At 40.1% G+C, this 14,335-nt stretch overlaps 1 protein-coding gene and 1 pseudogene across 14 annotated transcripts in view; both read right to left on the reverse strand.

Moving 5' to 3' along the window:
* Positions 1-427: 427 nt before the first annotated feature.
* On the reverse strand, positions 428-1,878 carry LOC100771882 (annotated as a pseudogene).
* A 10,884-nt stretch (positions 1,879-12,762) lies between these two features.
* The window catches only part of Il15 (interleukin 15), a 65,530-nt gene continuing 63,957 nt past the window's right edge, over positions 12,763-14,335 (reverse strand). For all 14 annotated transcript variants that reach the window (XM_035442523.1, XM_027406145.2, XM_035442524.1 and 11 more), the window contains one exon: positions 12,763-13,135. In XM_035442523.1, the coding sequence (XP_035298414.1) occupies positions 13,025-13,135 (111 nt within the window). In that variant the 3' untranslated portion in view covers positions 12,763-13,024. The remainder of the gene's footprint in view (positions 13,136-14,335) is intronic.

The raw sequence follows: 14,335 nt of genomic DNA on the forward strand, positions 1-14,335 counted from the left end.
CAGTTAACATCTGACTCAGTCACACTCAAAGCAAAGCCTACAGAGCATTCCTAGATGAGAAAAGGCTGGAAGGATGGAAAGCTTCAGACACAAACAGAGGGCATTGTAAGTGGAGCCGAAGAACACATGACCCACTTTAAGCAGACGCTGAGTACAAACATCTTTTTGTTTTTGTTTTTTTGTTTGTTTTTCAAATGATTTAGATTTAATCATTGGAAGAAAACTAAATAGAAAGCTTACAACAGAGAAGAGATATATGTCAGTGCTTTTTGCAAACTGAAATGGGACAGACTGGGGACTACCCCTCAACTTGATCCTTTGCAAACAAAGATGTCCATAATGTTCCTGGAACTCTGCCTCAGGAAATGGGGAGCAGTTCTGGCTCAGAACTGTTGGTTCTGCTTGTTGAAGTCACCTTGCTCACCACTCACTCCTGGCCAGCATCTGAAGCACTGCTTTGCTGGCTCATCACCCTTCTTCTTGTGGCCAGAGACAATGTCATCAATCCGCAGAAGCAGAACTTCAGTATTCACTGCTGTTTTGTCTTCACAACCAATGGCTCCCATATACCCAGCTCTTTTATGTCCACCAAGGTACCAGTTTCACCATTCATACCCCAGGTCTCACAGTTATCCTGTGTGTGCTTGGCCTGAAGGGAGGTAAGTAGATGAAAGGTACTGGCCTCACAGTTCTGGATCAAAGTACGAGAGATGAACTCTAAAGCTTGGGCCACAGCTCTATATAGCCATTGTCCCACAACAGTCATGGCCTTACATTTTTCTGTCAAGGCATTGGCCACAGCCATCTCCAAGGCTTCACCACCAGGCACCAATTGACGGTCCAGGAGAACATTTTGGCACACTTGCATGGCATCTTGGAGGTTGTGTTCTACTTCCTACAGAATCTCCTTGCTGGTTCCTCTAAGAAGAATGGTGCAGGCCTTTTGGTCTTTGCACTCAGTGATGAAAGTGAAGTACTCATCTCCAATCCTCTTGATTTCCAATAGGCCTGCACCTGTACCAACATCTTCTCTCAGCTCCTTTGGTTAGCTGACTATCCATACCCCACAGGCTCTAGCAATGCGATTATTGTCTGTCTTCCTGGACTTTGCGAATAGCTCTGACATTGGCCTGCATGAGGTAGTGGTGTGATGATCACGTCGGGCTTCAGCTGGATAATGTCCTCACACAACTGCTGGATGTATTCTTCCATTTGCAGGATTCGGGTAAATCCTCCTCTCATGTAATCTCAATGTCAGTCTGGCTTTCTCCTTTCTTGTACTCCAGAGAAGAATCCAGTAGCACAATTAGAGGGTTCTTGATAATAGCGGCACGTTTGTGGATGGGTCATACCCTTGTTAATCACGACTCCACTTTAAACACACAAGTCTTCATGGATGCCCCCATGAATCTTTTCCACACTTGCATACTTCTTGAAGTCAATTTCCTTTCAGCCAGGCTCTTCAAACTGTACCATCTTGATAGCATTCAGGGCAATATTGCAAGTCAAAGAGAACCACTGATTAATGACGTTTATAGTAATAGAGCTATCGATGATGTTCAGCATCATATCACAGTTATTGACATTAACAGGGGTACTGAATTTCTTCAGAGTGCTCATCATATCATCCAGTGCCATGTGGTAAAGCACTGATCACCACTGTTGGGTGGTGCATCTGCTGCTCTAGAAAATGCTCAGCCACAGACAGCATTTCTTTTGCAAGAATAATTACTGATGTGGTCTCATCTCCAAAATCTTCATCCTGGATCCTGCTAGTTTCAATCATGGACTTGGCTACTGGATGTTGGACTTGAATAATGGCAATGCCATCATTGATCCTACAATGTCTTCCATTGGATCCAAAAGCATCTTCATCATAGAGTTCCAGATTAAACTTTTCTTCCAGATTCATGCTTTGTATTCTGACTGAGCACGAGCATATCATGGCAGCACGATGAGAGCCCGGTACCCAGAGCTAGGGGAACTGGCAGCACCGTTTTAGTGCAAGATCTTAACCATTATCAGACAGAAGTGTGGATTGGGCTAGCCACTCTAGTGGAGAGTTGGGGCTGTCTAACTCTAGTGGCAAGCAAGGCAATCATCTGACATTTTCCAAATATAAAGCCAGGGGAATTACAGACCTTCAGAAGTATAAGAAGAAAGTTCCCTCTCAATACTCATGTGTCCGTAAGCACATACTTTTTCTTTTCTGGAAAGCCATGTATCTTTAGGAAGGGCTTATCTCAGGGTACTCACTCAGGCATACACTTCATAACTACAAGTGTAAAATAGGGTACAATGATATTAAAAACATTTTATTAATGAAGTATATTTTATTGATATGGTAAACCATAGTAGTTCTGTGGCTACTAAAATGAGGCTGACAGTAAAAGTTAAAATATCATGAAATATTTCATATTTGAAATTTAATGTACAAAATAGTGAAAACATATGCTAAAAGCTGATTATTGTTTATCTGTAGGAGATGACTCTATGAGTATAGTCCTGAAGTTTTCATTCATTATACATGGAATAATCTAATTTTTCATCACAAACATGTAAGGATCTTATTAGTTAAGAACAATTTTTAAAAAAGAAAATGGTTATGTCAGTGATGATGATGGGCCTAGCTGTGTCCAAAATCAGAGAACAAGGAAAATGCGGACTTTGTAGACTGCACTTCCCAGCACCCAAGTCTGAGATTTTGGGGAGTCTGAAGTACATTTCTTTTAAAGTAAATGTTTCCCACTTTAACTTTTCTCATTTTGACCCTGTGCTATTCATCACAGCCTTCAAATAAGTTAAGATTGAAGATTTATGGATTTGTTATCTACTCTTTAGTTACAAGAGCAACAGGATGCCAAAAAGGAAGATTTTTCCTTGGCCAAGTTCCTAACAACTCAATGTGTTTGGGGAAAACAAATTGTACCTGCTTTAAGTGACCTGATCATCCCCATGGTTTACATGGTAATATGGCACCAAGAGTCTAAATCATCCCCACAGTTTACATAATAATGTAGGACTAGGAGTCCTCATCATCACCTCTGTTTGCATAATAATACCGCACCAGGAGTCTCCATCATCACCACTGTGTATGTGGTAATGTGGCACCAAGGAGGTTTGAGCCATTGACTAGGGAGAATGGGTGACCAGTTCTTACTAGAGTAGAAGATTCTTGGAGAATATCAGAGCAGATATATGTCTTTTAGTTACTTTTCTTGAGTAAACAATATTTGATGTTGTAAAGGGGAAAGAATGGTTCAGCTAATGAGATTAGGAATGAGGAGAAACCTTAGAGAAATGGAGAAATGAGGTTAGCAAGCTAAAGTAGGACACCAACAGTTTTAGATCCAGACTCACTATATTGTCATTCTATTTCAAAGTCAGCTGTGAATTTTTAAATTCATTTCAATAATTTAAGTCCTTACAATTCTTCCCCATTTTTTCCTATAATGCCGTCCATTGTTTGCTACCTAGTGGAGCTTAAAGCTGATGCTGTTTTACCATTCTAGGTAATATAAGTCACCTTCTGGAACCACTAATTAAAATTGTGTGAACTATGATCATACTTCTTTTCCTAGATATACAGTAACATTCCAGAAACCCCAAGGTAAAATATGCCTTCATTCAAGGATATTGTATTAGACCTTTGTGCTAAAAGCTGGATAGATTTGTGTGATAAGCATCAAAATGGCGATCTGAGTGTATGTGTATGTGTATGAGTGAGTGTGTGTGTGTGTGATTGTGAGTGCGTGTGTATGTGTATAAGTGAGTGTGTGTGTGTTTGTGTGTGTGTGTGTGTGTGTGTGTGTGTGTGTGTGTGTGTGTGTGTGTACTCTGTTTTCTTTCCAGATCCTCCTCTTTTCTTTGGACTGGCAATATAAGCATCATGTAGACAGGCAGAGGATGCATGCACCTTTAGATATATTCTTTTCATACTCTGTGGCTTAATTAAATACTCTGCCATGTCTTTTATCTTAAGGAGGGTCCTCACTCCATTGGCTTTGGCACTGACTATGACTCAGAAAATAAGTTGAACTAAAACATTCAAGTCAAGAAGGACCAGAGAGCACAGCTCACTAGGACTCACCACAGCTCACAAAGTTTCACCCTGAGTCCCAGGGGAACCAGGTGTATCCTAGATTTGCTTATATGGTGTCACTGTCTGCTCTATTCCTTGGACACACAACTTTTTCAGAAATCTCTTTGGATGAGAGGACACTGACTGGAATTTCTGTGGTAAATCCAGACTTTCTGACAGGACCCTTTAAGAAAAATGTAGGTAACACAGACATTCAGTAGTTGTACAAGGAAATGGCTGCAAGAACTAGAGTGATACACAATTCTGTGGGTAATAAGACTTGTGATTATAGAGATTCTTTCACATTGACTTAAAAAGAAACTGGGTAATTTATAAAAGACCAATGTGGCCTCAAAATGTCATTTGAATCTTTCAGAAATGTGTGTGCAATGTCATAAAGAATCTAAGCTACACCTAGAGACTACCTGAAATGCCCATAGCAATGCCCCCTTGATGATTCCTCTCAGAACACAACAGCCTTCACTTTGAGTGAACTGAAAGAATTTCCCAGAAGATTGCTGGGGACCAATCCATATGGACACTGCCCTCCTTTTTAGACACCAGCTGTCACTTCTGATAGCTCTTCAGGATGTGACTTCTGGAGCCCTAAAGGAAAATCACCTGAAGTAACAATTTTGTTATTAAGTTACTTGGGGAAACACTACACAGAAAATGTCAAGTTAGTAATGTCAAGGAAAGTGGTGATGAGAAAAATAATACGTAAATTTGTCTGTTCTCTAGGAGAAAGCAGTATATGAGGTACTTGAGGTCACAGATTAAGATTTTTCTCTGCAGAGTAAAACTAACATGAGAACACAAGCACTGAGCAGGATCTAACATTATTCTTTCCTCTACAAGTATGGGTTGTGAGACCATCACAGTACAAAGACATGGTGCCCAGGAAGGCAAAACCAAGGCAGGGTGCAAGTGCTAAAAAGAAAATTCCAGAACTCAGCATAAAATACATTGAATAATGCTCGACACCCAATGTATTTATGCCACCTCCTTCAGGAGCCATGCCCTGTCTTCCATTGGCTCCTTACTGCCTCTCTAACATGTCCGTGAACATAGATCTACCAGTGTGATGTTTTCTACAGGTCTATAAAGCTAGATGTTAGTTTGCACTCCTCTTCTCTGTCATGTGACATGACACTGTCAAGAACAGTTACTACTGTCATGGAGTATAGATGTTCTGCTTCAGAAAGAAGGTCAGTATAAAATAGGGAAGGCCCTGTGATAAGAGCCCCAGAGAAAAATGGTCCAAATAAGTTTATGATAAACCAAGGGATCCATAGAGGGTAGTTAGAGATACGAACAATAGTCTGTCCCCTTCAGAGTCTCTGAAGCGCATATCTGAAGCTGGAGGACAGCCATTCAACTTTTTGCTGAATCTAGTTTTGAGCCACCACAATAAACAAAGTGACCTTATAAAGGAGAAAGCTGGAGTGTGGTATGAAGATGCATAAAGAAAATGAAAAGCATGGAGTAGAGCCTACTTATATGCTGTCTCCTATGACACCCTTCAGTCCTATTAGGCTCACCCTTCACATATGACTCTGCTGCTTCACTCCCACCCTGTCCTTGAGCTCTGGCATATTCATTGTGCATTGTGTGTCATATTCACAGGGGGGGGTGTTCTTCTAAATTTGCAAAGCATCACCCATGGTGAGTTACCACTAAGATGGTAAATTTATTGTCTGAATTTGTTGCAAATGCAATAAATTGTTAGTCACTTTAGCAATGGTTTCTATAGAGTTCAGTTATTTTGGAATCAAAGTTTACTCTGCTGCTCAAATATGTAGCTGATGAGCAATCGCTGACTTCATCATTGCCGTCTAATGGCACAGTCAATGCTTGTATCCTTGCGCCATTAATGACATATTTATTATAACAAAAAGAATGGTTGCTTGATATAGGAAGTGTTCTTCTGGATGTGTGTTCTTCAGATGGTTTGTAATCTGTTGCACTTTACTTTCAATGACCATCCACAAGTATTTGAAGGAAGTTGCATGTTTTGGGTGGTACCCATCAAGACATAGATGTGAATTCCAGGGAGAACTCAAGGCTGCATGAATCACTTCTTGATGCTCTTGCAAGCTCAGGAGTGTTCGGGGAAGAGTAGCCATTTTGTAACTAAATATAAATTACAATGCCAGTATGTGTAGCTCTGTGATTTGAAATGACATTCTATTAAAGGAGCTCCTGACATAAACAGAATTGAATAGTAATGGGAGAATTAAACAAGAATTATGCTTGGCTGGTAACCTTGAGCCTAACCATCTTGAAGAAAAGCACAGCTATCTCTTTCTTTCCATTTATTTTTACATCATGATCTATTCACTGTAGTAACAACTTTGGGAATTGCAATTTTATAAATCAGCACCACTTTTTGCTATCTAGTTTGTTTACTATCGTCAGCTAAGACTTTGTCAATGATGACCCCTTCAATCCTAGGCAGGGTCAATCTAGCCATGTGTTGCCTCCATGCTAACATGCTTCCTGAGAAATGATGAAGGTTACAGAGAACTCAAAACCAGCATGGAAAATATATTACATGTAAGCCCTTTTATAAATGGCAATCTGAGCACTTGATTAAAATTTAGGCAAATCATGTATGTGGGGATGGGGTAGGGAGGAAATCTTAGCACCAGGGTTGTTTCCACAAAATGATTGTTGGTATATAGCTACCAGAAAGATAGATGGACTCTTAGTCAATTTTATAACTGTTTCTAACCTCTTGACACCATACCTCCCTGAATCCTACACCTGAAGTTTATGTCACTGGTCCTTGTGGCCAATGCTTGCAAATATTAATTCAACAGAGTACATCCTATGTTCCTTTAGGAAGTAGAGTCAACATGACTAGGACACGAAGTGAATACACAGGGATCAGAGATACCTCTGGAATAGCAATTTCCTTCTAATGAGGAAGTCAAGATGCTGATCAGATGCCTTGGATGGCTAGGATGTCACAATCAGGAGAAATGAGCCTTTCCTGGATCCTCAGTTAGCAGTCTTTGCTAACAAGAAGTGTTCTGTTTGGCAAATACACTCTCTGACCAAAGCAAAGAATCTATGAGAAGTCAGTGAACTGAAGCATAGGTAAACAGTGCCATTGTAGCCATTTATGCAGAAGCCAGTGGCTGCTAGCACATTATGGGGGAGAGTTGTGTTCCTGGCTTGCTCTTCCAGGTAAAGCAATGAATAACCAGAGCAAGTGACTGACAAAGAGAATGACAGTCAAGCACATGCCTTGTGCTTGCTTTTCAGAACTGAGTGCTTCATAGAAGTTGTACTACTCCCTGGCTTTCATACCTTCACAACCCCAGGGACACCAACGGCTGGTGTTCTTGTGAAATATGAAGTGGAAATCTTTTCAGATGAAATGTTTGAAGCCGTGCTATTACTAATGCTGTGTCTAGCAGCTGCCTTTATTTATTCATAAATATAGTTCAAACACTTTCCTTGTCAAAGGAGAGAATTTTCTTTTACTATAAAAAGGTAATTAGTTCAAGCTGGATAAACTTAATGGTGCATTTTGCCATGTGGGAAGAGCAACAAAAACACTGGAATAGAATTCTATAAAGAAATAATATCAAAATATGAAGCAAAATATGTACTTAAATGTTATTTTGATCTCTTGAATAAGACACAATTTTCCACCCCCAAGTATTAAACTTGTTTATTTAAAAAGAAATACAAGTGGTAGTAGGGCATAAACACATGCACAGCCAGGTAGTTTTTTGCTGGATTATTTTTTTTACATATCACTGAAAAAAGTCAAATATTTCCAAGGCTGTTTCTCTTTAAAGCAGTGCCTAAGAGAGGCAAACACACTCACCAAATAAAATAATGTAGATGAAAGTGCTCTGTGAACTTTAAAGAGTCGTACATATATGAAAAGCTATTATTGGCATCTGCCTGGTGCATCCCGAGAGGAGGGCTTAGATACACATTGGGAGCTTGACTGTATTAATTCATCTCAGGAAATGAACTTGGCTGAAGACCAATGATCTTTGAGTCCTTTGAAAAGGATGGTGCCTGCCGTATAGAACCATCATGGCTCTGAAAACCTCATTTCTCCTGTAGGCTCTTTACTGTCACATACTGAGAGATTACTTTTATTCTTCCTTGGCCTCCCTTTAAGCTCATCACATTCTATTTACGCTAAGCCTTGCTGTAGCTGTCCTCAATGTTATGCACTGCTAATTCCACTTCAGACATTCGCTCTCTACCAGGCACACCTCACCTCTTCCTGCTTCTCATTTCAACAGTTCCTAGGTGCCACTCCATTGGACTTCCTCTGCTTGATTTATCTTGATGAGAATAATTAGCTTCCCTTATCCCAAACAATTTTCGGTGAAATGTAATTTAGAAAATCTTCCTTTCACAAAGCCTTCTTTGTCCCAAGATTTTTCCACAGACATTTTCTGACTCTGTAGAGACCAGTGCTCCACTTGTACAGATAGATGTCCCTGTGGCTTGGAAGACCCACATGCTGGGTATAGGACTGTCACATTATTGTTGTCCATTCAGTGTTTCAAGGAATCATCAAATGATAGAGATGTCACTCTCAGACCGCTATGAATTTTATGGATCTGATATTTATCATAAGGAGGCAGTGACTTTAATTTCATTTTTCAAAATAAGAATAGTACACCTAATTGTTTTATGTTAATATATGACTCTTCTTTCTCTAGGACAGAAGTCACTAGTGCAGCCTACAGAGCCAGTTAACTCTTCCATTGCCACACTTTCCTTTCCATCCTTCCCCATCCTGGACATTCTGGATTTTCTTTTGCCCTAAGAACATCCCTGTCCTCTGGCTGAAGTGTTGTCTGTCACTTTTTCAACTACTGTAACCCAATCCCTATTCACTGACAGCTCAGTTCACCTGTCCCTTTTCTCCAACAGGTTCTCTTTGAACAAACACCTTGAATGAAGCTGATCTTCCTTGATGTCTTTCATAGACTTGATGGAGGCTAAATAAGACCTCGGATGATGGGTTTGATAATGAGATGCTTCTGCCGGTTACAAACCTCCTGAAGGCTAACACTGTGTCTTTCTTACAGCTTCTGTCACAACGCTCACATGGAGTAGAGCTCCAATATCTAAGGTTCCCATATGACTGACATGGTGAATTCTTAATGAAAAGACGTGATCACGACGATGAAGGTAAATGATTTGGGAAGGGATCTGCATTCCATGATAGTAAAAAAAAAAAATAGTAAAAAAAAAAAAAAAAAACTGACATTATTCTCCAAAGGCTAAATGTAGCAGTTTTCAAATCTTTTTCTACGATATAACCATCTCCTCAGTTCCTTTAATTCCTGTTTCAAAACTCAGGGTTGAAGAAGTAAATTATAGGGCAAAAACATGTCTCTCTTTCATTCTATTTTCTTCTGTTTTGTCAGGTAGAGCACACAATTAGGACCAAGGGACTCTTCATACAGCTAAACACCTTAAATAACACATTCCTTAGGGAGAACACAATTCAGTCACTAGACACATTCAGATTCAACCAAATCTCCTTGGAAACATAATTTCCTCTGGGCAAAATATTTATCCATTGCAGGCATATGTTGAGCGTGATTTGCCTATGAGCTCAAATGGCTTCAGTCATGGTAGGAAGTCACAGAAGAAAAGGAAGAGGAATACACTCTCCAGGATTTCTTTTTGTTTAGGGACAGAAAGGAGGGAACAATTACATTACTTGATTTTCATTTTACGTATGTTGGTTTGATTTTACAAGTTATTGAATTTGATGGCCATAAACTACAACATCACAACATGTAATTCCCTCTTTACAACTACAGCAACAACAGTAGAAGCAGGTAATTCTATTGATTCACGCATCCCAGATAAAGAATGAGATTATAAAAAACTAGACTTGTAATTGGGTTATAAAATTCTCTTGGCTCACAAATTACTTATTAGTTCTGCTTGTGTTTCCATGTCCCCACCTCATAGTTCTTTTACTTTATTTCCAGAGAGAATGTGCAGATAATATTATCTCATACATCTTTTGTTTACTTGAAATAATAATAAAAAGCAAGAACATATCTGTCAATAGGATGTTGGTCTATCAATCTCATTTTTATTTGGCTTACCTTGTTTATTTGCTATTAAGTATATGATTTTGTACTTCTTTCACTATAGGTAATATATGGCAAATATTTTCAGCAATTAGGGCAGTAGGTGAGATGTAAACACATTATCCTACAGGAAAAGTAACGATGGCTGACCAATGGAAGAGTGTGGGAAGTGTGGACGGTGAGACAGAGGTAAAGGATGGCTTCAAGAGCAGGAACATGAGAAACTAAGTATAGATGGTGGTGCATGGTTAACTAGATAATGGATGTTGATGAGCATGTCATCTCTTGTGGCATCTTAAAGGACTGTAAGAAGTATAGACTTGAGTTTTCTAAAACCAGCTGTGTCCTGTGATGTTTCAGAGGCAGTGACTCTACCGAATGTTAAAGCCCATCTGTATTTTTTATACAGGGCAAGTGGGTTGCTAGTCTCTATAAAATACCATCAGTCATATGACTGGCGTTTTGATCTCCCTTTCCTCAGACAAATAAATACTGGAGAAGTACCAACTTCTCTTTACAATTAGACGGGAAAATTAAAGCTTAAAATGATACATTTTCCTACTTGTTAGCAATAGAAATTCTAGAAAGCTTAATAATTTTTAGACAGTATACTGAAAATACAGGTAACAATGATAGAGATTTATTATGAGTTATTTTTAAGTTGCATGTGAGTGTTGAATGCATGTTGGTGTACATGTGTGTGGACATTGAATGCATGGACATTCTTCTCTACCACCCCCTCCACATTCTCTCTTTATTTTCATTTTTTTAAATTTTCTTTTTATTTATTCTTTGTGTATTTCACATCATGAATCTTGATTCCAAGTATTTCCTGTCCTGTTATATACTCCTTCTGCCATTGTAACACCCCCAAAATAAAATAAAATTTAAGAGAAAAAAAGAAAAAACAAGAAAATAGGAAAAAGCTAGTCATGGAAGCCATACTGTGACACAGTACATTGCACAGTACACTCTTTTGTCCACATATAATTGGGTGCAAGTGTTCATTGCAAAGAGTCATTGGTCTGGTCAAGGCCTCTGGTTTCTGCTACACTAGTGATGCTGGACCCTCACTGGGACTCCTCTTGGCTATCCTATTGCCCTGTGTTGTGGAGATCCTGCAACTTTTGGGTCTACAGGACCAGCCCCTTCACATACTTCAGCAGGTCATAGATGGGGTGGATGTTGGGATGGACCAACCCATAGCCCTGGTCCTGGGACTGGGTAGTTGCAGGGCTGGTCAGCCTGCCAGCTTTCCACTTTTCTCATCACCAGAGTGGGCTCTCCAGCAATGCCCCAGCAAGTTAACCACTTGCTGCAATGAGCAAGGGGGTAGGCCAGTTCTGTTTTCATACCCTTAGAGTTTGCTCTCCTACAGCTGGACCATCAGGGCTCTATTGTGTTGCCCAGGCAAGGTACAGGGGTCACTCTCCCAAGTGCTGCATCTGGTGAGGGGCAGGGGCAGCTCTCTGTAACACTCTTAATACCTCAGAGCCAGCTATCCCACCCATCACAGGCAGAAAGGGTAGGGTGTAGGGCATTTCTCCCTGTCCATACTGCCATATGGCAGATGAGGGGCGGAGCCAGATTTCCAACATGCACATTCTCAGGGTCAGTTCATCCATACACCTGTCAATAGGGTCATCTCTACTATCCTTCCCAAGCCAGGCGCAGGGTCCACTTTCCCAAGTGCTACAGCTGGTAAGGGGAGGGTCAGCTCCCTCACCCACTGCCCACCCCAGTTGGTAGAGGCAAGGGGGCTCTAGATTCTCTTAAGAGTCTACTACACTGAGCCTGGAGCTCAGCTGGTGTTCAGCAAGCCCCAGTAATCCTGATCCTCCACACAGTGCAGGGTAGGCATGGTCAGAGCCAACTTCCCAAGGATGCCAGGGATGCAAACTTCTGTCCCCTTGCATGCTCAGGAAATATTCTTACCCCAAGCCATCTCCCCAGAACTCATGAACAGTTGCATTTTTGTCAAACCAAATGGAGTCCAAAAACCAGCCCTTTAAAAAATTCAACAAGTTTAGCTTTAAAATTTGCAAGAATAAAATAGCACTATTTGTGGAAAAGTGAAATACTAATGTAAACATCAGTTTTCCGTGTACCTTTGTGCTTTCCTTGACGGACAATCACCCTCAAACAAACAAATACCCTTGATTTTCTATCACAGATCAATTAAAGAGTGGGGAGATGCCTTAGTTGGGAAAGTGTTTGTCACATAAGCATGATAATTTGGGTTCACATCATCAGCACCTATGTAAAATGTTGGGGATAAGGCAAGTGCCTGTAACCCCACTTCTGTGGGGGTAAAGACAGGAGACCTCTGGGTTCACTGACCAGTTAGTCTGACTGAACTACTGAGTTCCTGGGCAAGGAAGAGACAAAGCCTTAAACACAAAACAAACATGGTAGAAAATAATGAGTAAGGCACCCACCCAAGGTCAACGTCTAGCCATCACACATCACATTCTTGCACATGCATGTACTGCCTTACACACACAGGCAAACACGTATACACACAAATGTCACATACAGCCAAACACAAACTAATAAAATAGAGATAAAGTAAGAGTTAAAGCTCAATTCGATAAAACATATAAACAACTTTATTCCACATCTTCTGTTATATTACAAATATGTACAAGTGCAGTAATAAATTAAAAACCAATCTGAGAAGAGCTCCTTTTATCCCGTCATCTCTGAGAGTTCATCTGATCCAAGAGGCTCATGGGCTTCCACTTAGGCAGCTTTGTTTTCCCAGCAGATCTCAAACACACAGAACTGTGCTGCCTCCGCACAGCAGAGGTGTGCGAATAACAGAAACCCAGAAGAGGATCAACCGCAGTCAAGAAGTGTTGATGAACATTTGTACAATCCGTATAAAACTCTGCAAAAATTCCTTGATGTCTTTCTCCTCCAGTTCCTCACACTCCTTGCAGCCATATTCTGTTATATTCTGCAATCAAGAAGGAAGAATGCATTTCTTTGTTGGAGTTATTATATTATTTGAAACACATGGTGGGGTCTTCAGACACGACAACATTGGCAAACCAATATCATGTTAAAAACAACTGTGAGAAAGAATCAAAGACTTGATAAGGATTGGTTTTACCTACATTGTGTTAAGATCTTTGCAAATGCACGGGTCATGCATGTTAGACTGTGTTCTTCCAGCTTAATGCCCATCAATGGATTCTTTATTTCTCTCTTGAAGCCCCTACTTCTCTAATGTTCCATGGCCTCTGTGACATGTCTTTACCTATTTCATCTTTCCATGGCCTGGAATGCCATATCCTTAAGACACCAAGAGAGTACTTGCCATATACGTATACATATACATATACATATACATACATATGCATATCATAGACTTTTAACATTTTTACACTATTGTTGTCTAACCATTCCTGGGAAGCATAACCATATACTTTTGTTTCCCAGCATTAAGCACAAGGCCTGGCACACATTAGCTACCTGAATGTTATTGGTTAATTTGAACCACTTAGGCAAATTTCATAAATATAGGTTCAGGGACAACTAGACTATTGTAAGTGCAGCAGTCATGAATAAACATTTTCTTTTCGAGATCTTCTGAACTATGAAGACTGTGCCAGCAAAAATTAAAATTAGGTTTCACATCCATTAGGTGTTTGGAATTCAGATTCTCCAGTATATATCAGATATACACTGTTTGCCAGACATTGTCATAATGCTTACACTGCTCTCTACTTGGTCCTGAAAACAATGTCAGAGAGGAAAGCAAAGCTCCTAAATGACCCATCCCCACTGACACAGTAAACTGAAATTCTACATGGATCTCCCAACCATGCAGTCCTGTTAATTTTTCTAGTACTTATGCCAAACTGTCACATTGGAGTGGCACCAGCAGGCAGCCTAAAGCTCTGCATTGACACTGTCATGAGTTATTTGTTGACCTTCTTACCATTAATAAATGGCAATAACATGTCACAGAAGTAATTTAACCATGAATAGATTCGCTTGCCAAGTATCCCGAATGATTACCTGTAAGAACTGTATGTTCTGGGAATCGTGATAAAACATTCAAAAAACCCTAGGGTGAATATGCTCTGAAGCTCACTTTCTAATGGTGACAAATAGACAATGATTGCTACTGAATCTAGGACATGATTTTCAG

Source organism: Cricetulus griseus, chromosome 3, assembly GCF_003668045.3.
Source record: "Cricetulus griseus strain 17A/GY chromosome 3, alternate assembly CriGri-PICRH-1.0, whole genome shotgun sequence".
NCBI classification, from domain to species: domain Eukaryota; kingdom Metazoa; phylum Chordata; class Mammalia; order Rodentia; family Cricetidae; genus Cricetulus; species Cricetulus griseus.